This window comes from Barbatula barbatula (assembly GCF_947034865.1).
Source record: "Barbatula barbatula genome assembly, chromosome: 22".
In the NCBI taxonomy this organism is placed as follows: domain Eukaryota; kingdom Metazoa; phylum Chordata; class Actinopteri; order Cypriniformes; family Nemacheilidae; genus Barbatula; species Barbatula barbatula.
The window spans coordinates 5,015,799-5,042,908 of record NC_136785.1 but is presented as its reverse complement, the minus strand read 5'-3'; the positions used below and the strand labels follow the sequence as shown (position 1 = coordinate 5,042,908).

The 27,110-nt window shown below is 38.7% G+C and overlaps 1 protein-coding gene across 1 annotated transcript; it reads left to right on the top strand.

Annotated features, from left to right (window-relative positions):
- Positions 1-884: 884 nt before the first annotated feature.
- Positions 885-25,671, top strand: mmp17a (matrix metallopeptidase 17a). Its single transcript, XM_079486012.1, has 9 exons — positions 885-939; positions 1,072-1,207; positions 10,752-11,038; positions 16,436-16,612; positions 18,400-18,502; positions 19,426-19,508; positions 20,980-21,132; positions 21,825-22,082; positions 24,272-25,671. The coding sequence occupies exons 1-9, from the start codon at positions 900-902 to the stop codon at positions 24,589-24,591; spliced, it is 1,557 nt and encodes a 518-aa protein (XP_079342138.1). The 5' UTR covers positions 885-899; the 3' UTR covers positions 24,592-25,671.
- The last annotated feature ends 1,439 nt before the right edge of the window (positions 25,672-27,110 follow it).

Sequence of the window (27,110 nt, the reverse complement as noted above, 5' to 3'; positions counted from 1 at the left end):
TTGTGTTTTAGCACAATGGTTTATGAAATTAAAGATGCAAACAGTCGCCCTACAGGCCCAGGCCGACCCGCAGCTAGAATATCTCGCCGCTCTGTCGTGATTGTGCTCAGTGAGCACATAGCAACTATACTAATGGTTGAATCGTGAAAACATGGTCCCACTTTTAGGTCTGAGTTATTTATCAAGTCTACCACTGATCATAACACCATTGAAATTCAACATAGACTGGCTTAATGCACAGCAATAAAGGATAACAAACAGCTTTGAGTGCATCTGTAGCTTCTGCAACAGGAACATCTCCTTAAAAATCCATCTGAAGTCAATGGCTTGAGAATACTCATGTAGTGCAATTGAAGAACTGTTTTATTTGAAGTATTTTGTTTATAGAGAAATATAAAACTCCAAGAATTTTGTAAGTAATGCTGAGTTTCTAGTAAAGTTTAACATTTAGTTCATCTTGCAAAACAATATACATATACGTATATATATTTACTGCCAAAAATAAAAATAATTTTCAGTTTTTTTCTGTAATATCTATTTATAGGTATGTTTTTAGGTAAAATTATAATTTTTGTTTCATTCTGTAAATTATTAAACAAAATTTCTCCCAAATTTCAAATACAAATATTATTTCTATTTGCTGAAAATGATTACTGGAGAAAAACAGAAAAGCAAACTTATTGGATAATGACTATACCAAGGACTATGGTTTTCCTGTAAAGTGCCTTTCATATGTCAAAAAGTAATGATTGTGTGTGACTATTATTGTACAATTTTTAAATAATTCCTGTTTTTATATTCCACAGGATTGGCTAAGCAAATATGGCTACCTCCCACCCTCTGATCCCGTGAATGGTCAGTTACAGACTAAGGAAGCACTTACCAAAGCCATTAAAGCCATGCAGAGGTTTGGAGGCCTAGAGGAAACTGGTGTTCTGGGTTGGTGTCAAATAGTTTTTAATATACTTGATAATTGTCCTTGTTTTTATATTATTGCAGACTGCAAACATCGCTCTGTATTCTGCAGATGTTTCTGGGTCTGTATTTATTCTTGTACTTACTTCTCCCCAGACCAAGCAACCTTGGGTTTAATGAAGACCCCACGGTGCTCGCTGCCTGATGTGTCAGAGCCAGATATGTCAGCAGGTCGAAAAAAGCGAGCGCTGGCTCCTCAGACCAAGTGGAACAAGCGGCACCTTTCCTGGAGGTAATTATATGCCTTACTATGTTATTCTTCAATGTTTTTACTATGCTGCACCCTTTAAACATGTACTGTATCTGATTTCTTAGAAACTTGAATGGAGAGCTATTGATAAAATGTGGGTGTCTTATTATCTTGTTTTATTTTTTTTAAGCTGCAATCCATAACTTTTACGTCTATTTCAACATCTGTGAAACAACATTGTGTGACATCGGACCCAAAAGCTCAAATTTAAATAATTATTATGACCTTACTGTTATGAGTTTCTAACATAGATTTTTTTTGTACTTAATACCTGATTTTGGTTTTAAAAAATGTTGTATTGCAGCTTTATGTAAACTGCTAAATAATACAGCACCCAGTAACATTCATTTCATTCATTTGATCTAATCAATCATTAAAAAATAGCAACAAAAAAAATTTGCACAATGCAGCTTTGCCCGAGTTGAATGCAAACTGAGCTATTTGAAAACAGTCTGCCGCTGCCTTTTCCAAATGTTATCACAAAGAAACTTTCCTCGACACCAGCGGTTTCTGAGAATGTCAGTCCTGAAGAGAGATTGACAGCGTGAATGTGTTTATTCCTAAGGCGTGTTGTGTGTGTCAAGATGATGTATTGTGTAATATCAGGTCTTTTTTACAGGTCTTGAGTTTCAGCCTAGGTTGTTGCCAGTTTCTCATTACAGAAGCCCACTGTGATCTCACATTCACGATGGTGCCAATCATAGTGGATTACTGTCAACCTACTGTTACTGTCTACTTGTTGGTTCTCACACCTTGATTACAAATCACAGTTTTATGTACAGACAGAATCATTTCATGTCCCTGAATATGAATTCATCCCATACACGTACCACGTGCTGAGAAATTCATAGCAGTGCAATCGATATAGTGTTTGGATGATGATAAATTCTTGATTTTAAGAATTAATTCCAGATCTGGATTTGTTTTGCAATTTATCGGAGATGTTTCTCAGAGCATCCGAGTGGTTTTATTAGCTGTTGGGTAGTGGAAATTCCCTGCCTTTTAATGTAAACACACACCTGGCAATATCGTAAGCCTCTCATATCTCTGTGGAAGTGGCCTACCTGATGTTTGAACTGCAACCAGTGTGCGAACCGGGGTGCAACTGCTGCGGTAGAATCAAAATAACTGAAGAATTTAAGCCTGTCCTTCTGATGCGGGTACACGGCCATCCGCTTGTAAATATTCGCTTTCCCGTTCTGTGTAGTTCAGCTTCGTGATTTTGAAAATACACTTTTTCACCTAATTTGCACAGCGATTGTAATTCGCGGCATCAGGGAGGTGTCCCCTGCTGCGGTTTTTAAGCCTTCACAATGACATCATGAATGATGAAGTTCCCTTGTGTGAAGGGAAAGATCACACAAAAATAAAGATTGTGTCATCGTTGCCTCATGTTGTTCCAAATCCGTGATTTTCTTTCTTCTGTGTTCTTGAAAGCAAATTAAATCATGCAGTGACCACGGGCTGTCAAGCTACAAAAAGGCGAAAAAGCACACAAAAGTGGTACAAAGTGTTCTGAAGTCATTCAATAGATTTATGTGAAGAAAGATGTATTCCTCAAATCTCATTAGACCATATTCATATTTGCCACCTTGTGATTTGTTGACAAGACCCAAGAAAGACCCAATAAAGTAAAAGAATAATTTTTATTGCCAAGTACTGTGCACTTACTTCACAACATAAAATTTTTACGCATTTGGCAGACGCTTTTATCCAAAGCGACTTACAATGCATGATACTATGTGCCATACTCTGGGATCGAACCCATGACCTTGGCGTTGCTAGTGCCATGCTCTAACCACTGAGCCCGGGAAAATTTATTCCTTTGGCAGACGCTTTTATCCAAAGCGACTTACAAGTAGGAGAGCATATTAACATTTTGTCAACACACTAAACCATTAGTTAACAAGGCCATGCTACAAGATTTTTTTTTTCATTGTCTCCCTCAGCATTTTCGTGCCTGTAATTTTGTCCTGAACCCACGTATTCAGTGTTAATGAGTTTGGCCAGACCTTTGCGAGTGACCACCACGAGCTGTCTCGGTGCTTGCTGGGGTGACACGACTTCTATAACACCAACATGAGAACTGCATAAGGCTTGTTTCAGTCTTGTCAGGTGCTTTGTACCCCATCCTCAGCCAGAGGCAGAGGTGTCTCAGTCCTGCAGGTGAGAGGCCAGCAGCTGTAATAAAGCACCTAATGGCTTGTTTCAGGAGCAGTGATAAAAAGCCTCGCTTGTGTCCAAGGCAATTGAACAGGGTGTACTGAAACAGACAGACAGGAGGGGGTGGAGAGGAAGGGAGAAAGACAATGATGTTTTCTGAGTGATTATTTCACTGCGCCATGATACGGGTTGCTATGAGATGAGATGAAATAAGATGGGCTTGGACAAGGGAAGAATCAATAAAACAGCATATATACAGAGAGTGTAAACTCTGCACTTTGATCAACTCAGACTGACAGTTTTTCGTTCTTTCACATCAAGATTCTTCAGGGAAGCAGCTTGTTGTCTCTTGTAAGCTGTTGTTGTTCTGTGGAATGTGAAAGGTTTTAAAGAATCTTCTCAAAACGATGGTTTTTATTAGGGCATTTCCCACAACAGGAACCATTTGCCCGAAGTACTCGCTTTTTGTTGTAAAGAAACTAACACCGACAAGCGTGTTGACTGTCTGAACGCATGTCACAGAACAATGTTTTATCCAATTCAAGAAGCGAACGTACCGATAGCTAATGTAAGCAGCATTTATCTGTCGTCTTTGTGTTTTCTCCATCTGTAGCACTTTGAATCGATGTAGGATATTTCGTCTCTTAGTCCGCCTTGTTGCTCTTTAAATCACAACTTGTATGTCTACATTACATCTCAGTTATCACGAAACCCTCCACAGACAACAAAAAATGACTATGATCACAGCGTCCTTCAGTTTTTTTAAAATGCTATGCTGTCAGCCAGTTTATGTCACGTAATGCCACAAACAACAGCCCTCTTTACTAGTTTCGGAACTGAACGTGAAAAAAGTGCCTATTCATATCTGTCCAATTCAAAATTAATATGAAAATAGTCTTAAAAATGGATTTATTACATGAAATTAAATTATTAAATGCACAACCCTGCTGAAAAAAACAATAGAAAGCCAATAGAAACCATCACTGAAATTCTAATGGTTTCCATTTATTCTAATGGGCCAACATTAGCTTGTTCCGTTAAAGCCGTTCTAAGATTTATTTTTGATGTGTGTTTTGGGCATTATTCCAGGAGGATGTAACATCCCACCAATAGAATCCATCACACACTAGTATACATCCTTACAGTTCCATTTAAACCAAATGGAGTTGTCTATTTAAATATGATTATAACCCATCAGCTGTTTATACCAAAACCATTAGAAAATGTATTTATGTATTGTGTTTTTACCCTTCAATAAAACTTTCTCTAACTATGTTATATTGTGTCCTTTAAAATCCCACTAATAGAACCCAACACATTACCAGTAGAGACTCAAAGAGACCATTATAGTTATTAAGACCAATATAATTCCCATCATAACCATTAAATCTTAGAATTTCTGTGATGTTTTTTTCAGCAGTCATATGACCTATGCGCTATTTTCCACATAAAGTTATACAATTATTTGGAACACAGACCAAATGGATTTTCTGTCAGAACGAAGCGTGGAAAAATATTTTTGGTATTGGTTGGCAGGAAAAAACAGCATGCAAGTTTAAAACCACACTGAAAGATGTTCAGATTTAAAATCTCAGGATTTTCATTTTTTGGTGAACTATTCCCTCAAGGCTCCTTGTACTGTATCTACTCTTTATTTGAATAACTGACTCCACAAAAGTTCTTGGCACAACATATTACACTTTTCTATTTTGTAGTCAGTTTCAGGTGAACATACTCCTGTACGCCGCATAGGGCCAATACACGATCGACCAATGAGATCGCAGTGCCCGCTGTCTGGATGTGTATTCAGAGCGCATGGATCATCAGTCACGATCCGAGACAGCCCCTCATCATGACTTCATCACTCCACATTAGACCCTCACCAGCACACTCCAGGGCCACTATCTTCTCATTAACACTCTCATTAATTACCCAAATAGATTAGGAGTGATTGCTCTGAAGACAATGTGTGTTTTCCCTCAGACTTTGTGCGTCTCAAGGCCTGATCTCTCAAACTGATTAGTATGGGAGAGAGTGAAATGGCTTTATGATAAGCATCTGTTTCCTCACCACCCTCCATTACCCCATCACATATCTGTCCATCGGAACCCTTGACGCTCCTTATCCGTTCCGTGTCATCTCGAAATGGGAACATCTCTCACAATGCTTGAATTGGCTCTGGGCGAGACCTATAAAGGAGATGTGATTTCTGGTATCGTGGGCATCTTCGTGTGCGCTTGAGAATCCAGCACAGATGCTGGCACACAATGGGTGTGAGTATTGAAAATCATCACGCTGTAGTTTAGCCAGATAATCCCATTTGTGTCCAAAGAGCTAAAATGTCAGTAATCTGTCAGGGTTGGATTTCTTTTCATCCCTCATGGCATGTGTCTGTCTCTTTAGACGGGGTAACTAAGAACCATATGAAGGCATGATGCAGTAGGGGATGATTTAGATAAGAAATGAATTGCAGTTTGTCTGGGATTTTATCAACATTTAACATCTCATATTGATGCTGGTAGGATGTGAAGGATGGATGAACAAGAATGCTGAAATTCACATTAGTGTTGTCACGATATCCAATTATTGCACACCAAAAATTGCCATAATGATATTATATAGGTATTTATCGCAATGTTTATAAAAATAAATACATGATGCCATCAGTGAAATCCATTTTTTCTTTTTGTGTTTTGTGTTTAATTTGTTCAATGAATCATACTTACAAAAAAAGTGTATGAGGGCAGACAAAATGTTTGTTACCATTGTGACGAAATATTAAATAGCGATATTATGATATGTGTAGAATTAACGCTATTTAACGCTATTATGCAAACTTGCAACAATTATTATTATTTTTATTTTTTTAAGTGTGTAATATGTCCTCAGTCTTATTTTGTGGAACACAGTTAAGTTTAATATAATTCAATTCAATTCAATTCAATTTTATTTATATAGCGCTTTTCACAATTTGCATTGTTCTAAAGCAGCTTTACAGGGGAAAAACGAAAAACCCAAGAAAGGGTAAAACACACTACATGGTGTTTCATATAATAATAAATCCAATTATTCTAGTAAATAATATCTAATGTCAGCATCTCCTGGTGGTTTATTTAGCATATTTTGCATTAAGTGAATGCTTGGCTGAAAATATGCGTTTTTAATCTAGATTTAAATTGGGCAAGTGTGTCTGATCCTCGAATAATATCAGGAAGGTTAGTCCAGAGTTCAGGTGCTACGTATGAGAAAGCTCGACCCCCTTTGGTGGATTTAGTTATTCTAGGTGTTATCAAAAGTCGTGCGTTTTGAGATCTTAGAGAGCGTGATGGGTTGTAGTTTGATAGAAGCTCTGTTAGGTAGGTAGGGTCTAAACCCTTAATGGCTTTATAAGTGATTAAAAGAACTTTAAAGTCAATACGATACTTAATGGGTAGCCAGTGAAGGGTTGATAAAATTGGGGTTATGTGATCGTATTTTCTGGACCTGGTTAGAACTCTGGCAGCTGCATTCTGAACTAACTGTAGTTTGTTTATTGATGATGCAGGACAACCACTAAGTACCGCATTACAGAAGTCAAGTCTTGAGGTCATAAATGCATGAATAAGCTTCTCCACGTCAGCAACACACAGAATATTTCGTAATTTGGCAACATTTCTTAGGTGGAAAAGGCTGTTTTTGTGACATTTGAGATGTGATTATGAAATGACAGGTTGCTGTCTAATATAACGCCTAGATCTTTTACTGTATTTGTTGGAGTAACAGTACCTCTTCAACTTGCAGTTTATAATCAGAAATATTTGGTTTGCGTGTCTTTGGTCCGATAAGTAATATTTCTGTTTTATTAGAATTTAAAAGAAGGAAATTACAGGTCATCCAATGTTGTATATCTTCAATGCACTCTGCCAATTTGGATAGCTGGGAGGAATCATCTGGTCTTGATGAGATATATAGCTGAGTATCATCTGCATAGCAATGGAAGCTAATTCCATGTTTTTTAATAATGTTTCCGAGGGGCAGCATGTATATGGAGAACAGCACGGGTCCTAGAACCGATCCCTGAGGTAATCCATAATTTACTTGCGTTAGATTGGATGATTCCCCATTTAAATGGACAAATTGATGTCTGTCTGACAAGTAAGATGTAAACCATTGTAGTGCCAATATAATACTGAATTATTAGTCGTAGTAGAAGTACTACAGTAGTAATATAAATTTGATATTATATTAAAGTGATATTAAATGGCAGGCTGAATAAAGCAATGTCCCTTTAATCTGAAGCACGCACCTCATGCAGATGCCACAATTATTCAATTAAATCACTGTCTTTGTGTATAATCGTAATAATAAAATCTTTAAAATATCACTCTCAGTTCCTGGTTGTGAAGAATGATTTAATGCGTGATTAACATACGGTAAATGGTGAATCTGAGCCGCTGAACTGCAGGGGTCAGGCACAAAGTGAGAATTAGGACAAAAAAGAGGAAATTAGTCTTTTTAAACCCGTTCCCCTGATTTCTATTTGCTATTTTCTCTCTTTTCATCCTATTCTCGCCCATCTAATCAGTCTTGTATCACATGGAGACAAAGGCGGAGATTGTGATTGAAAATTAAAGCTTGACATTGGGGCATTTATGCGCCGCTGGGATGGCCAATCTTTCCGCAGGCACTTTTCAGTCTTTTTGGTTAGCCGACACAACTAGTACCTGTATGAGAGCTAGATGAGATGGATGAAAAGGCAGCCTTGATTATTCGCCAATTTAAAGTCATCGTCATTGAAACCCTGCGAGGGCACATTATAGGGAGAATGGATATAAAATTACGCTTGAAATTTGTACCTCCTACCCCCTTCCCTACCTACCTGAATTTCCGATATTACCTCACGTAAGGTCTTTGTACTTTGGGCCAGAGACTGTGAACTTATTGCACGCAAACTTGTTCTGACAAGAGGTTTCAGTGAGACAGAATGCAATGCGTAAGAAAATCGAAGAAAAGTGTTTACGGACTAATCTTAAAAAATTGCAAGGACACCCACGCTGTGTATCTTTCCTCATACCTGTTCTTACAGTAGATGATTCATGAGTCATCTTAAAAGCTTAATGTGGGGGGAAAGATACATTGATGATTTACTATTGATAACAATTGTACAGCTTATTGGCTGTATTGTCTGTAGGTCAATTGACGAAAAGTGTAAAAAAATTTTAGCTCGGTTGTACTTTCCTAACATTGCTTTCTTAGTCATCCTATCCGGTGAGAAGAAACTCAGAACTAAAGGTAAACAACAATGCTTTGGACTACCAACAGAATTTACGATCTTAGATTTGAAAAATGGGCTGAGGAGGGATGTTGAATCCCATGAGCTGACCAAAGCATTTACTGTATATTTACCTTTTTTCCAGGCTTCTTCCTTGTTTTTGATTTTATTATACTCACTTTACTATTACACTTTGGTGTTGGCACTATTTGTTTGACCAGCAACCAGTCCAGATCTTAAAGGGATAGGTCACCCAAAAATGAAGTTCTTGAAGTTCACTCTCGTGTCATTCCAAACCTGTATCACTTCCTTTCTTCTGCCGAACACAAAAGAAGATATTTCGAGGAAGATTTGAAACCTAACAACATCCCATTGACTTCCATTGTATGGACACACTTGAGACATTTCTCAAAATATCTTCTTTTGTTTTTCATATACGAAAGAGTCATATACATGTTTCAAACGACGGGAAGGTGAATAAGTGTATTGGATAAACTATTGCTTTAAAGCACATATAATTCCCACTAAATTCTTCAAGATTTGTATTTGTCTTAGGCTAATGTTTTCCAACAATGACATTCGCTGGAAATGTTTCTTATGTGTTTCAATGTTTTCATTGCTTAGTTAAATCTGGAGTCCTTTGAATTTTCAATGGTTATCTAAAGTAAGTCAAGCAGAAGAGCAATAGGGTAGATGTATAAATGTGCAATGTAGCACATCACATAAAGCAGGTTAGTACACGGAGAGGTCACTTAAGTCATTTAAAATCCATGTGTGGCCAGCACTGACCCTGATAAGCTGTCATAGTGTCCTGCATTTCCATTAAAACCAACCCACTGAAAACTCATCACATTACCGCCCTTCATCCTCAGAGAACATGATTTTACAAGCTGACCTTGAGCAGCCGCAAGCACTACTCCATAAGTTGCCATACTACCAGCACCCGAGTGCCCTAACAACTCCACTGGGAAAGTCAATGTTCTGGGAAAGTAATGGAACGGCTGGAATGGGTGCGGGACGGATGAGTGTATGCGGTGCAGAGGGCACACTTCTTACTGGGCACTTACAGAGCAGGCACTCCGAAATTAATTTCTCATCGATTTGTCTCTGTTCTTGCTCAAATTGCCCTTGGAGGAAGTGATTACGGTGATTGTGAGGTGTAGCGGACCTTCATACCACTCTTACTTGTCTTTCAACCACCTCGAATGGAACACAGAAGAAAAAAGGTGACAGAGTAGGTGTTGGTCCAGTGTTTTACCATCAGACATTAATCTGATGTGTTAGTATAAATTAAAAAGAGATGACAGAGGGGTTTTTAAAGAGCCAGACACTCTGATGCATGTCTCGTTCTAGTCACGCATGTCTCAAGTAATGTTCATGTGTCTTTGGTATACGAAGGATTATTGTGTATTTTAAGATGCTGTTTCACATGTGTACGTATATGACTGTGGTGGTGTAATCACAAGTGGACACCGCTAAATACAGATAATAACAAATGCGGATGTGTGTGTGAATACATGTATGTGAATTAATACTTGATTACTTCATTTTTTTAATGTTTTATAAGTCTTTCATTTAACTACAGTCCACAGCAATGCATTTATTTATTACCGTCTTTTTTATTATTAAAGTGCTTTTCACAACTCTCATGTGTTACTTTGTTTTATTTGAATGCATGCATGTTTTATTTACTCTACTTTTGTGTTTATTTTTCTATTTGTTATTAAGTTGAATCCAGTGTTAAATTTGACAGGTTTGTTGATAATGGTTGTTTAATATTTGATCTATTTTTTAGAACAAAATAGTAGTCAATGAGTAATTAAATAAATAATTAAATAATTGTCATATCAACGTTGAGCAAAATTTTTTGTTTTATATTTTTGTCATAATCAAGAAGCCCTTGTAATGAAAGTTTCTTTTTTTCTTTTGAGATTTTTATTTATTTATTTTTATTGTGATTGTATTATTCCATTATTTTATTAACAAAACAGTGATATAGAAAGCGATGTACTATATGTACTATATAGTCAGAGCTCTTTTCAGGCTGACTTCTGTTGATCATATCGCTCCAGACAGATCTTATTACAAACACGTTTGTTTTTGCGCTTACAGGGTGAGGACGTTTCCTAAGGAGTCACCGCTTCTGGGACGTGACACTGTCCGTGCGCTTATGTATTACGCCCTGAAGGTGTGGAGTGACATCGCCCCACTCAACTTCCATGAGGTGGCAGGCAACGAGGCCGACATCCAGATTGACTTCACCAAAGCGGACCATAATGACGGCTACCCTTTTGATGGGCCCGGTGGCACTGTAGCCCACGCCTTTTTTCCTGGAGAACGATTTACAGCCGGTGACACACACTTTGATGATGATGAGGCCTGGACCTTTAGATCACCAGGTGAGGGTGTGAATGAGTTCGTTTGTTACTTTGTCTGCTTCTGTTGCATCAGAAGAGTGCATAATTGTCATTGAATTGAATATCAGCAGTACGGTAGGTTTTTTGTGTTACAGTTATTTACCCAGGTGTAAAATAAATATTTCTTTTAGATCAAACTAATATCAACGATATGTTAACTGAGCGGTTCTCAAACGTTTTAGATCAAGTATTAACTCAAATTAGACATTCCATGTACCACCGACTCACCGCCAAAGAAAATCACATGCATACCACAATAAGTTTGTATTATTAAAATGTATCATTTTAAATGATTTTATTGCTGTCATTGTACAGTGATATGAAAATGTATGCATACAGTTATAATATATTAAACTATATACAAAATTATTTTATTTAACTACAAGCATTTTATGATTTATTAACATTTATAAAACATTTAGTCGTCAATTTATTTTGTGTCACTAACCACCAGTGGGCGCTAGTTTGAAAACCAGGTGTTAACTGATTGTTGATAATCTATAATGTACATCCTGTACAAGGTTTTGTGGGTTTTTTACGTCTTAAACAATAGTGTTTTGTTTAAATTTTTTTATTAAATTATTGTGTTCTGGTAGAGCATTGTGTTAACAGTGCAAAGTTCATGGGTTTGAATCCAAGGGAATATGTATATTGATGAAATGTATTCATTACATACATACAATATTAATATGTTTGAGCTTCTACAATGCACCTTTAATCCAAAAGATGCTCGCGTTTCCTTAGAGGCTTCGATAGCCACGGGTCTAATAATTGGAATGGGGATCTGGTGGGGTTCCCAGTAGAGAAACTTGCCAAGCCAGTGAGAACCCCTGCTGGGATTGGTTCAAACTACGCCTTGCCTTCCTTCCCTCGCTAGTGGTTGTGGACCATATGCTCAGCACTGCTCCGGGCAGCAGTGGAGTCTGCCCCAATTAGACCCCCAACAGACGAGCAGCTGTTTGCATAGGCCTTTGGCAGGTGCGCTTTTAATATGAGGGTTTGATAAAGAGGAAGCCAAACCCCCCCAAAAGTCCTGAGCCTTTACCCACCCACTTAAACTGTCTTGACAAACGCAGCTGAGCCTGTTCCTCCTCCGCCTTATCTCTTTGTGTGTTTTTCTGACCCATCATCCTTTCACAGCCAATTCCATGTTTTCACTTCATTAACTGTCCATCTAATGACCACACCACCTGCACCTGGTCCTCCATATGGTTGTCAAGAACCCCCCTCTCATCATCACTGGGGATTTTTCATTATGCACCATTGTAACAAGCCTGAAAACTCCACTTCGGCCAAAAATCCTCTCGTCCTGATTCACCTGTTATTTTTGGCTTTCCATATATCCTCCGAGACTGTCGTCAGATTACTAGAAGTATTCTGAGACAAGCGCAGGTGGCGAGTTTTATATTTTGAGCTTCAGTTGAGTTTGAAACATGCACATGGGATGTAACCCTCCTGATGACGAAAATGATGTCATGCGGGTTGCACAAGGATGGCCGGACAATACTTTTGCCTTTAATCTTCTTCTTTTAGGGTGCGTTTATATTTGTAGTTCAATTCTTTTATTTATGTTGTTTTTTTGGGGCTAGGTTCGATGCCTTTGGTCCGTGTTGCGTTCATATTTCAGTCAAACCGCACCAGAGGCCATTTAAAATAAGATGGAACCGAAAAGATGAGTCTCGGTCCGCTTGTTTGGTGCGCACCAGGGTTTGGGCAGCAGTGTTCACACTAACAGAGCATTCGCACCAGAGTTCGTTTTAATCTAACCAAACATGGCATATATAAGGCTGCTTTTATCATGCAAAAAAGGGGGCGTGTGATCACATTTCCCTCTCTACAGTCTGAAGGACTGTAAGAGAATTCATCGTGATAGAACCGAAGAAGTCTCTTCTTTGATGCGACAGCAAGAAACAGGAAAGAGGAAGTTCTTTTATGTTTACAGCTTAATCAATTCTTAATTGAGACTAGACAAAAATCCGAAATGCTTCATTTGAGATGGCGGGTATCCTCGTACTTGTTGCGCAGCATGAGAGGCGGCTGGCATTCCCATGGGTCAGATGAGTGGAACTGGAGGAGCTTCTTTGTTATCATGAAAGCAGGCAGATTGCTTTTATTAATTATGTCTCCACCGGTTGCTCGCTAATGCAGACGGATGGTTGTGGCCAAAACAAAAGCTTCATTAAACAGGTGGTTTTTTTGATAAACTTTTCGTGGCCCTCAGCGAGCCTCACGCTTAATGCGTGTGTATGTGTTTGCGTGACAAAATGAGGCAGAAAGTGGAAAAGCCCATTATTGCCCATTTCGTTGAGCTGCCTGTCATTAGCAATGCCTGCCGTTGACTTTCCCTACTTAACATCTTGCAGGAGAAAAGGCTTTTAACCTTTATAAAGAAGGTTATTTTAGGAAATCATCAGCCTTCTATCTATGCCTCCCTAACATTAATTCCATTCTGATCAGTTGAGCCAAAACTAGGGATGCACCGATACCATTTTTTAAAGGACGAGTACCGATATTATTTTTCTGGTACTTGCCGATATTGATGCCTGTGCCTTTTCACAACACAGTGAGACTAATAATAATAGAATAGCTCCATAATTACAAAAAAATCCACACTTTACTTCACTTTTGTCCATTACGTCACATGAGGGATTGGTCTTTGGTATCAGTGCATTTTTACGAGTACATGAGCTTAGTTTTGGGGCCGAAACTAAGCATCCCTTGCCAAAACACAAACCAAACAGGAGGTTTTGCGTATTCGTAACCTCAGCTTAAGCAATCATTAGAAATCCTGCACAAGTCTGGTGACACACCAATGTAAATTCCCATCTTAAAAATATTGTTTACAGTCATTTACTTCCCCAGCATCTCTGACAGACACCTTCAGCTCGGTGCCCAAGGCCACTCGATGCACCAGATGTTTTCCAGTGTAATCAGATTGCTTTGGATCCATCTGTCATCCGCCACATCTCCTCTTTTGCACTCCGAGCGGCAGTTCATCTGGATGAAACCTGGTCTGTGCTAAATAAATCAGCCTTGAGCGATGAGATACAGTGGTTTTAAACCAAACAGCTGAGGCGTGTGCTGGACTTCATTTATATGACTATCAGGGTTTAGTCCAATGTAAATTCATGCCCCTTTTGAAGTTTACACAGTTTTCTTAAAGACGTGTGGAACATTTTACATTTACAACTAAAGATAGACAATCATACTGTAATATATTATTTCTTATTAAAGGTCCAGTGTATGAAATTAAGCGGCAGTGGTGAGGTTGCGAGTTGCAACCAATGTCTCACTTCACCGCTCACCCCTCCCTTCCGAAGCACAACGGTGGATGACACACGGCTAAGATGTTGTCACGTATTTACAAAACTAAAATTAACAACTTGTTTTTAAGTCACATTGAGTCAATATGGTTTTGATCTTTGTTATAGTACATTGTTTTAAAAGAACTGACTGCAATAAATGGTATCAAGGATGTTCCTTCAAGGAAAAAATGTACAGATTTCAGCTTTAATTTAGTATTTAAAGTACTCGTTCTGTTTCTCTACAATAGTCTTGTGAGTTATACTCAAAGTATGTACGCCGTTGGATTGTGATCATTGTGCTCTTAAAAGCTTTTAAAAGCCTAAAAGCGAACGAAAGTCCCTCATCTCCCGCCTCTATTGTTTTCCAAAATCTTTGAAGTGCATGATGCTAATGACAAAACGAGGGTGCCGAGGACCCAGCAGCGATACCTGGCTCATTCAGAGCCGTAATCTTAATCAGAAAGTCACAGGTTTAATCCTCTCGCTCAAGAAGCTTGTCTAGCTGTGCTTTTACAAACAGGAACTTTCACGGTTTATGACGTTCCCACGGCTCGTAGATCTTAAGGCTGTTCCCAACCTTCCTGTGTCTCTTTCAGTTTATCTATCTAAATATCTTTCTTTCCTACTATTTCCTGCTTTCTCCGTTCCAACGATTAATGACACTTTTATGGCTCTGACTGCTTTTATGTTGCCATCTCTCTGGGCCATTTAACAGAAAAGTGTAAATGTTTCTATGGCCGGCTGCGTAGCTCAGATTTGTCTGTGTACTAAAGAGAGCGCAGGGGTAATGAAAAAGGTGAGCAACATTTAATGACAAGCACCTCGCCATCGATCACAGGCTCATTTTGTTGAAAATGACAGTGTCTCTGGACATCCTGAACTATTGTTATTTAATCACCATGTTTTTGAGGACATAATTGCAGTGGATGTTTTATGATGGGTCCTTGAAACAGGGAATTCAGGGTTTACTTTTATAGGAAAGGAAAAACAACAAAGATCGCTTTTGTTTTAGTTTTAAAGAGAAAAATGAAAATTCTGTCATAATTTACTCGCCCTCTTGTTATTTTAAACCTGTATTACTTTCTTCTGCAGAACACAAAAGATATTTTGAAGAATGTTGGTAACCACACAACAACTGTACCATTTGACATAGGTTTGTGTCCATACAATAGGAGTGAATGGGAACTGCCATCGTTCGGTTACTAACATTCTTCAAACATTTTTCTGTTGTGTTCCCGAGAAGTAATAAAGTCATACAGGTTTGAATGACACAAGGGTGAGTAAATTATTACAGAATATACATTTGTGTATGGTCCCTTTAACAGGAGAAATGGAGAGTCATGTTTTGTGTCACCCGATTTGCTTCAGAAAAGATATCAACTTATGGTGTGATGAAGGCCAAGATACATAACAGATTTAAAATTTCTCATCAGATTCTTCAAAAATCTAATTGTCTGAGTTTTGTGGTCCACGTTTTACGTATAATTTAACTTTTATCCAAAGATGCTTACTTACTGTTCAAGGTTTCAAATGTTTTATCAGTATGTGTGTTTGCTGGGATTCGAACCCATGACTTTTCAATTGCGCTATTGTATGTCCACCATTTGTGTCTCCTGTTATTTTGCTTGCCGAACGTTTTTAGCAAAAATCCTTGCTGGTAATTTAGTTCACTGTGTTTTGGAACATGGAGTCTGGAAGTCCAAGCTGGATATGTGCTGGTCCGTGCTGGTTAGCCAATTACCATCTTCCAAAAACCAGAATTATCAGTTTTCCACTGCAATGACCAGCTGGTTTGTTAGCTAATGATCAGTTTGCTCCAACTAAAAACCAGCAACCATGTTGTACAACAGAGCTTTCCGCATAGACTCTGTTTCCAGCAGGGCCATCTGTTATGTTGGACAAGTTGAATTATATTAAATAAAACAGAACTGAACATTAACTCCATTACATCTTTTCAGCTGTGGTGTATAATATTGTATATAATGTATATAAAACAACTCCTAATGCAATAAAAAATGTCTTATAGGCTGTTATTGTGAAGCACAGAATAGAAGATTTGTCTTCTTCCCTTCAGATTCACACGGGATGGATCTGTTCGCTGTAGCTGTGCACGAGTTCGGTCACGCTATCGGCCTCGCTCACACCTCTACCATTGAATCCATCATGCGTCCGTACTACCAGGGGCCGGTGGGCGATCCGCTGAAGTACAACCTCCCGTACGAGGACAAGGTTCGGGTTTGGCAGCTTTATGGTAAGAACGTCTTGTCTGTGTACTCCAACACCTGCTTTATCTTCGTCAGTTAGCTGTAAACAGACAGCGTGGCGGACTGCCGGAGCAAAGATCCTCAATCAAACGTGGACACACCGCTATCACTCTCTGAATCTCTGATATCTCTGAATTGTTTCTGGGGAAGCAGAAAGTGACAAGCGAACAAATCAAAGACACTGTGTGGAAGACAAACATATACTGTAGATGGAAAATTGTGTGTATAAAGAGAGTTTTGTTCAATCACTCAGTTGTGCACTACAAAGTGGACTTCATGGGGTTTCTGACAACTTTATTTGCGTTTTCTAGCTCCTAAGAATGTGTTTGTTGTGTTTAGAATAAGTGCGTACATCAGTTCATCTCTTAAAGGGATAGTTCACACGAAAATGAAGATTCTGTCATTATTTAGTCACCCTGTTAAAAGTGTATGACTTTCTTTCGTCTTTCAGAACCCAAAGTAGGTTTTTTTCAAGAATGTGTGTCACCAAACATTGAAAGTACCCATTCACTTCTATTGGATGGACACAAAACAATTGCAAGTCAATGGCTACTGGTGTTGGCTACCAACATTCTTCAAAATATCTTCTTTTGTGCTGTGAAGAAGACAGAAAGTCAAACAGGTGTGAAATGACACGAGGGTGAATCAATGATGAAAGAATTTCCTTTTTTGTGTCAAGTACATGAGTGGGATAGTTCTTACATTATATTACATTATTGTCAGGTGAAGTGAACCTCGTGAAACAAAATGCAGTTACCGTTCTCTGCTTTTTCATTCGTCCTCTCACCCCGCCCACTCACACGCTTGTCTTCATCTCAAGTGCCCCCTGTAATTCGCAATGATTGGCACCACATGCCCCCTCTGCGAGCTGGCCTTTTCTGGGATCCCACCAGGCGATAAAACAAGCCACAAGCAAGGGAAGCGGCGTGCAGAAGTGATTTGGATTGTATTAGGGCACTATTGATTTAATTACACGCCTGTGTTGAGCCAGACGAGGAGAGCGGGATTAATTGGTCGTCACCGCGGTTCGGGCTCCGCTGATGAACATGCAGAATGCCACACTCCACTGTGTAAACACTCATGTGGGAGGCGAAGAGATAGAGAGGACAATTGGATGTGGATGGAGGGACAGAGATGGGCTCAGAGACAAGACCAGAAGCCCTGCATCTCTGTTCTAGCTGAAAGTAGCAGGTGTGGGAACGGCCACGCATTTTAATAACGTTTAATAAGTCCATGTATTATGTCATCTGAGAGCAAATGTTAAATGTTAGGAGAAAAGTACCAAAGCTTTGTGTCAAATTAATTAAAAGTTACAGAGCGACGTTTCTCAGAATGTGTTTTAAATGGCTGACTTGGAAATTTGTCGGATTAGTTTTAATGGTTTTACATAAGCACATTATTACACATTGTCATTTTATTTGCAAAGAAAAACTCATTTTCTGATTCTCAGAAGGTATTTTTATCTTTGAGTAATTACGTGAATGTAACAGGGTTTGTCCAAAAGACAAGATATTAAAAAGTGAACTTTTAAAGGTCCTGTGTATGAAATGTAGCTGCATTCGAAGAACTATGGTGGCTGACATAGGACTAAGATGTAAGGGGACCCGCGGTGTATGTAGCTCATAGAAATAGCTCATTCTATGGTAATACAAACATTGGATATTTCTGTCAATAGATCCTAAAAAAATGAAACACTGGACCTTTAATAGGTTGTTTGATTTTCTTGCAAGGATTTTTGCACACGTTTGACTTATCTTAACATGTGTTTTGTCAGGTGTTCGGGACTCAGTATCGCACACAGCCCAACCTGATGACCCCTCCCAAACGGCCGAACCTCCTGTCCTGCTTGACCTCCCGGAAAACAGATCCACGATCCCGTGAGTACAAAAATCACTCCCAAAAACGACACGCATTCCTCAGCTCTGCACGTCTTCAATATTCAAAATCGAAGAGGTCCGTCGGTCAGGATCGGAGAGTTAGTCTGGACTTCAAAATGACTCTTGCACCGGACCCAGCGATCCTGAGGCAAAAATCAAAATGACACAAATTCTAGACTCAATTACCGACTCTGAGTAAGCAAGCGTAAGTAAGTAAGTACAGCGCGCGCCTCTCCGCTTGCCTCCTCCCGGCGGACACGTACGACAGGTAGACTTAGTTTGACAAAGGTCAGTAATATATTCCTCTCAGAGCGCACGGCTAATAAGCTGTGAATGAAGATCTTTGTTAATAAAGTGTCACCGAATTCCCACTCACAAAAGAAGCTCTGTCGCTGTAATTGCTCCATCATTAACAAGCCAGCCACGTCAGAGTTCTAAGTCAGTCATTAGCCTTGAGGATAACACGTTCAGACACTTCCATCGCAGGTGATAACATCTCCCTTGATTCGTCTGGTCCTTAAAGCAAAACACATGGTCAGGCTGTTCTGCTCTCGTCTGCTTATATAAAGCACGGCAAAAGCTTTTGCATACAGATATTGATAAAGTATACAATCACATTAGTGAATGCTTGATTCTGATTGGCTGACAGATTGTTGTCGATTATTTCTTTGCTATAGTTCACGGCAATAACGTTAATGATAACTCTATTATAATATTATTTAGCAAAACAGAATCAGGAATGCATTCACAAACAAATTATACTGAGAGCCATGTAATGAAACTTGGCCGCATTAGCACATCAAGGCGAATCACTCATACAGCCACACAAACACTCTACATTTCTAGTAGTGTTGTACTTCAACACTCTTTACAAAGCCATGTCTTCAAAGTTTTCGTTCTTTTCTTTTTGTTTGTTCTCTCAGACCTTCCCGTGACGCCCCTGACCGATGCACCAGTCACTTTGATGCTGTTGCCCAGATTCGAGGGGAGGCTTTCTTTTTCAAAGGTATAAACACCTGAAAGTCCTGACTCAGTACTTGCCAATTCATGATGTACGCATCCTTCAGTTTCTACTTCAAATGTGTTTTGTGAAAATCATAGATGGGTGTGCAACCCATCTGAAACGTGGGTGGGACACATTATAGACCTTATTGACTTTCCTCATGAATATTGATGCTTATTGCTGAACGGAAGGTAAATAAGTGATATAGTAGATTAGTTTCATACTGTAATGATATCTCAAGATGCAGAAAGAGTTTATGTGCTGCTATATATTTGCTCCTTCTACCCATTTTTTCGGACATGTACAAATTTCTCAACTTTTAAAGGGATAGTTCACCCAGAAATAAAAATCGGTCACCCTCTTGTCATTTTAAACCTGTATGACGTTCTTTCTTCTGCAGAACACAAAAGATGTTATTTTGAAGAAAGTTTGTTAACAGTCATTTCTATTGTATGGACTAGACGGGCCCGACTTATGTATGACTTCGGGCCAATTTTTATGTCATAACTCACAAGTGGGCCTTTTTTTCTGCTGTGTTTTAGGCTTGTCCTCCGTTTTATATATTAGACATTCATTAATATTTCTAATATATATAAGAAAATCATTAAATAAATAAGCGATAAGAAGTTGATGATGGTAAATTTAAAACATCAAACATGTTTACATATCACGCTGACACACATTACACATTTTGCTTGCGCGCAGTTGAGCCCGCGCGTTCGCACAGGTTTCCCTCATCCACTATTCACAGTGTTTAGTGTCCCCACCAGAAGCAGTAGCAGCGAGCGTTCCTTCAGCGCAGCAGGACGAGTTGTGGAAGAAATGTGGACTGGAATAAAGCCATCCACTGTGGAAATTGCAGTGAATTTGTGCTTAAAACAAGTATATAAATCTGCCAATGGGGTAAGAAAAATAATCTTGAATTGAGCGACTAAGAAAAAGGTAAACCTTAATTCAAGATTATTTTTCTTACCTCGATGGCAGATTCATTTATTTTTAAATTAACTTAATAAAGGAAATATATATATATGTATAACTACGTTGCGATTAAAAACCAAAATGAAACAAATTGAATGGCTGCAACAGTAGCATTAGCTTGTAATGGGATACAAAAAATGGGCGGGCTAGAGCAAGAATTTTGATAAGCTTGTCGGGCAGGGGCAGCTCGGGGCAGGACCGGGCAAGGGCCTGGATTTAAGGCCTGTGCAGGGCTCTAGTATGGATACAAAACAAATGCAAGCGAATGGTTACCATTTAACAACTATCTTCAGAAGATCTTCTTTTGTGTTCCGCGGATGACAGAAAGTCAGACAGGTTTGGTATTACACGAGGGTGAGAAAATGATGAGTTTTTGGGTGTACTATCACTTAAATCATTGTCTTTTATGCATCTTAAAGGACCACAGAATAATACCATGGCTTCCTTTTTATTCTTTCAAATACTCAGTCTTCAATATTCTAAAATCTCTCATCAGGGAAGTATTTTTGGCGTCTGACACGCGAGAAGCACTTGGTTTCACTACGGCCAGCTCAGATTCATCGGTTTTGGAGGGGTCTGCCTGCCAACCTGGACAGTTTGGATGCTGTGTACGAAAGACCTGGAGACCATAAAATAGTCTTCTTTAAAGGTATGAGCTTAGATTTAATCATTTATCAGCTTTCTATGGTAGGCATTGCTTATATTTTTGTAGGTTTTCTTGCTTATTTAACTTTTATAAAGTAAAAAACGAGCCTTACATAGGCACCAAAATATGACAGAAATGATCAATAGATGTAGTGGGTTGTTTTGGTCGCAACAAACTAATACAACTCTTCAACTCTCCCATGGCATCCACCCGCTGCGCCTTGGCATAATAGTTGTGATCTCGGCACAGAAAATCAGTGCAATTACCTCTAAACCCTAGTTGCGGTTGTCCCTATTGCTTTCTTGGGAATTTTACAGTTAATAGCTCTCACACAAGGCAAAAAATATGTATTCATTATTCCATTTGTGACAGATTTGTTGTGTTTGGTTATTGCATTGCATCATTTTAAACCAAATGCTCCCTCCAAAGCAAATTTTCGAAATGATCGCAACGTAAAGCCCTCGAGATATGTAAATGTCATTTTTAATAAGAACAGGCAATAAAGCACACGCCGTCCTTCAAAGGTTATACTACGAGAGCTTTTTAAGCCCTATAAAAGAACGGGTGTTGTATATAGAGCATTTAAACGTATTTCACAGCAGGTCTGTTTTCCAATAAGCAGCTGGTAAAGAAAGCCTTTCAGATTTCACCACCTCATAACAAGCTGTTGAAATTCTTCTCTCGCACCTCTCCAGGAGGGAAATATTGGGTGTTCAAGGACAATAATGTCGAGGAAGGCTATCCACGGCCTGTCAGTGACTTTGGCCTGCCCATTGAAGGGGTGGACGCAGTGTTTGTCTGGCTGCACAACGAGAAGACGTATTTCTTCAAGGACAACCAGTACTGGCGTTACGACGACCATTTGCGACGGATGGACCTCGGATACCCAAAAGACACGGCACTCTGGAAGGGAATCCCACCACAATTGGACGATGCCATGCGATGGTCTGATAGTAAGTGTTCTCAGTTCTGTTCTTTTATTGCTTGTGTGATAATGTGTAGATATAGACCTGATGCTGGAAACATTTGTACAGCAACGCTGATTTATGTATGAGATTAACCCTGCCCTCCAAGTTTTTCGAGTTATCCTGAGGAAGGCAGAAAAACGAGCTCTATCATCCTGACACATTCAGTGTTGTTTGTTCTGTTTCTGAGTTTCTTTTGTTTGATGGTTAAAATAAAAATCAAACACTTCCAAATAGAGGTTAATATGTAAATATCACATTTATATATTTTTAATTGTAGCTTTATTGCTATTTTGAATTAGATTTTACTTTTAGATTCATGTTCATTTTAGTTTCATTTTTACCAATTTTGTAATGTACTTTCTCATTTTATTATTATTATTATTATATTTGTTTTTCATGTTGCTAAACAACATGAACAAACTCAAGCTAAAAGAACATTAGAAATGTCCCCTCAGCGAAACATTTAAATTTGATTTTTTCACAAAAACAGCATCTTGTAGGATTTATAAATATGTTGTGTCAAGTTCTTGTACACTGTTTTTTAGGTCCATACAACTTGATACAAAATATTTATTAAATCATACTAGTTGTTTTATTCAGTGTATTTTATTCGATTTTAATTCACATCTTTAGTAAGATATTATAATCAAGGTACATATAAAAATGAATGTTAAAATGTTCTTCACATAATAATATTTCCTCGTAAACTGTGATACTGTGATAGATGTGTAGGTCACTACGTCAGATGTTTTTGTCAGGTTGCTAAATGTTCAGCCCATTATATTGTATTATACCATTACAGTATATTATAGTGTTTTGCTCCGCAAGAACGAAAATTAGAGGGAACATTGATGGTATCTCTTCGACCGGATTTGATATTTCCCCCAATGACACGATCACTTAGATCCATACAACATCCAATTTATTCATAAATCAGGATTTAAATCCGCACACAATATTCTCAAATCTAACACACAAACCAAAGTGGAAGGGATGTGCGACACCTTCCACCTTGAAAGAAACTGTGATTTTATTTAGATGGAGAGGATGTTAGCCGATGCAGGTGTTTTGATTATGTGGTTGCCATGGCAGCTGTTGTGAGGTCTATGTGAGAGGAATGGAGAGAGGAGCATAATGTCCTGTCATTCCTAATGCACGCCATTTGTGTCTCACACACAGCGTACGTCTTATAAGTGAGGAGCGGGCTTTTGAAATGCCACGGCTGATCAAATCAAACCTGTTTCACAAACGTACGGCACGTTGCATAGCACACACACACTCGTTTCTTTTGATGTTTATTATCTTTTACGTTTATAGATACACACACTGTACGGAGGGGCAGATTGGTCTGCAAGTCCCCAAATACACACCACAGGCATGCTGTCAGGCTCTTCATGACACACACAAATCTTCTACCCCGCAGTGATGGTCCTGTAGACAGTATGAGGGGGTGAGAACAGTCCTCTGAGGCTTTGTCAACCCAGCTGGTTCTGTTCGTAGCGGTTTGAACAAAGAGCGAGAGCACGGCCAAAACTTTAAAGTGACAGTTCCGGGTCTGCACAGAGGGGTAAAACTATCAGCCTGGGGAGGAACGACACCTGGATCGTGTTCAAAGAGACCGAAGCACCGAGGGCCAATTTCACCCATGGAGAGAGAGAGAAATTGTAAAGCTTTTACAGGAGGCGAATTTGAGCAGTAGAGGATACAAGAGAAATAGTTTTTCATCAAGTGTCAAAACATGGTGGCCTCCATTCTTTCCATTCCTTCAATTCCTCTGTATTCAATCTTTGCCCCTCTAAAAATCATTGGTTTAAATCCTGTTTCAAGGATGTTTAGTTTTTTTTTTCATTTAGAACATTTTATTTAGTCATTTTTGTATTTTTTTTATAGAAATCAATTAACGAATATTGTCAATTAACGAAATATTGGTTTATTAAAAACGACACAAAAAGTTTTCAAGCCACAGACCATCTCCAGACCAGCATATCCTACAAAATTATTTGGACGTGAAGCCCCGCTTTGTCTCAAATACCACCATCACCCTGGTGGTCTCGTACCTGTAAATGGAATCGCAGACAAAAGTTGCAATAATATAAATTAAAAAATGAAATCAGTGCTGTCAAACTCATTCAACTTTTGTTTTACTTCCGTCTCTTTCCAATCTTTCTGCCCAGGTGCATCGTATTTCTTCAAGGGAAAGGAGTACTGGCGAGTGGCGGGCAGCGATATGGAGGTCGAAGCAGGTTATCCGCGTCCCATCGGCAAAGACTGGCTGTTGTGTTCCGAAATGCAGTCGGACTCTCCGGAGACACAGAATAACTCAAACACCAGGCTCCACGACCAGCATCACGCGGACCATGCGGAAAATGGCTACGAGGTGTGTTCGTGCACTTCGGACTCTGCCTCGCCGCTGGGGACGCGGCTCACCCTCTCGCCCGCTTGGGCGTTAGCGGTGCTCTGGACGCTGGCGCTCTCTCTCTCTGCTCCTCTCTGATGAGGGCAGAGCCACAGGCCTGTACTCAAAAACACTGTAGGATTGAAGTAGACGGAAGCCTGTGGTTGAAGAGAGCAACGAGAGGATTGGGTATAGCCTTTAGTCAGCCGGAGTGATGGAATGACCTCAGCACTTCGATCAACGAAATGATTGGCTCGCATCATTTGGTTTGTTTTAATTTTAACTGGCAAATTCTACATTATTTGTGACATTCAGATGAATTGTTTTGTGTTTAAACATTTTTTCTATATCGCTAGGTAACACCAGCATTTTGAGGCATTGCTAGGCCCATTGATAGTTATGATCATGATTATAATGAAACATAGAAATTATTTGTGATATTGCTAATGCAGAAATGAATGTGGCTCCCTATTGGCTGACGTTTAAAGGCATCATGGGGTTCCATGAGTCACAATCTTAACCTTTCCTCACTCCAAGTGCTTTAAAAATCAAGTCATTTGTTCTTTATTTGGCACTTTTGAGCTGTTTTCTTACAATAAGCATAATCCTTTAAGCATTCTACAGGTTGTTTATTATAACCCTCTCCTGCTCTCTGATCTGTTCCAAATGTCTAAGCAATTTTACTCATCTTCAATATGGACTGTATTTTTGTAATCGCAGCGTAACAGATATCATCGCTCTAAGTCTAAGCATTGACAGTTAAGTATAGTTACGACTGCCTCCAGTTTTATAATAAACCACAGTTGTTTAGTTCATCAAGGGCATGCATTACGCTGGATTCACAATGTCTGGGTCACAGCCGAATATATTTTACCGCTTTGTTTATAAAGGGATCATTATTTTTTTCTCTATTTTATCTCTTGGTACTGTTTTTCCGATTCACATTTTTCTGATCAGAGAGCGGAGGACAAGAAATGCAGACTGGGAGGATGTTCGACTCATTTCCTGGGCTGCTGAAAGTGCGCTCGGATTATATCGGGACAAAATGCTTATATACTATATATAAAACATATACATATATATATATTTAAGGTCAAATCTTCAGTTGCAAAAAATTTTAATTCCGATCTGTCTTTTATATGGTGAAATATTTTTGTAGAAAAATAAAGAGGAGTGGGCAAACTTGCGTAAGGAGTACAGTCATTTCATGTCTCACCGAGACAAAATGTGAGCGCAGCGGAGCTTTTTCCACAGATATGACAGCAGTTGTCACATACCAGCAGGAATTGTATTCGCACCTCTGTTTTTTGTACAGCATTCACCCAGCATTGCCAAAAAAACATCACTTCACCACCCCAGAACTCTGTTATTAGCATGTTTGGTTGTGTAGAGGCACACTACATGCGTTCAGCTGTAACTTTTGATGTCTGCCTCGGTATCACTCAAGGACAGGCTTCATATGATAACGAAAGGTTGAGCCCGTACTGAATATATATTGCACAATGGGTATGGGTACTATCCGTCACCTTGGTAACGAGCCCTCTGTCCTCCATGTATGGGAAAAATGTAGACATTGTTTGTGTGTGTGGGTGCCAGCAGAAAATATTTGAAAAAGTATTCAAGGGAAAAGCAGTGAGTGAATGACGCGTCTATCGTGCAGTGGTGATAACCAAAAATCTGAGAAGCAAAAATGCTCATAAAAGGTTGACGAATTACTAATTACGTGCATGGAGCTCATAGGTAAACAGATGAGAGGTCATGTTTCAGTGACTGAAACTAAATTTATTGAGACAAGGGACTATTATAGGTTTTGATTTTGTTCCTTTTAAAGTTAAAATGTGGTCGATCTGATTATTTACTTATGATTGAACAAACCTAAGTGGTCTGGCTGATTCAATTTGAGTTTAACCGTTGAATTTTGATAGTAAAAAGTATTCCAAGATACTATAGTTCTTTTGAACTTTACAGTATGTACAGTAAACCACAGTTTATTATATGATTACAGTTAATACTACAGAATACTTTACTATATTATATAGTGGTGTCATGTGTTAATACTACACGTGATAATATCATAATTCAGCGCCTATGGTCTTTCACTTAATTTAAATTTTCGAATAATTTATTAGCATTATTGCGTGTTCTTATAATATTGCCAAAGCATTGAACAAATAACAAAAGACATACGATAAATACAAGAATGAGAGTAAAATTTAAATAAGGTGCTTAGTAAGAGATAAAATATAGAATGAAATATAAAATAAAGTATATGTAAATAAACGAGTGAAGAACAGAAAATAAAACAATATATATCAAATTTACATTTCAGGCAGAAACGTGAGAAAGGAATATAAGTAAACAGTCTATATGTGCATTGAATGTGACAGATTGAGGCAGTAGTCTCTCTCTCTCTCTCTCTCTCTCTCTCTCTCTCTCTCTCTTTATAAAAAAATCATTAATAAATAAATAATATGAAATGTATATTGAATCATATATCATTTAGTGAACATCGGGTATTGTGAATCAAAAGTCTAATTTATAGTTAAATACTACAGTAGCCTATACTAAAGTACAATTACTGAAATATACTAAATTATTTTTTTCATTTGGTTTAAAGC

What these genes read in the sequence shown, in the direction of transcription:
- mmp17a (XM_079486012.1), top strand. Translation starts at nt 900, where the DNA reads ATGCAGAGGTTTGGAGGCCTAGAGGAAACTGGTGTTCTGG. An exon ending in AGAGGAAACTGGTGTTCTGG is followed by an intron (nt 940 to 1,071) that starts GTTGGTGTCAAA and finishes ACTTCTCCCCAG; the next exon opens with ACCAAGCAACCTTGGGTTTA. An exon ending in TCGGGTTTGGCAGCTTTATG is followed by an intron (nt 16,613 to 18,399) that starts GTAAGAACGTCT and finishes GTGTTTTGTCAG; the next exon opens with GTGTTCGGGACTCAGTATCG.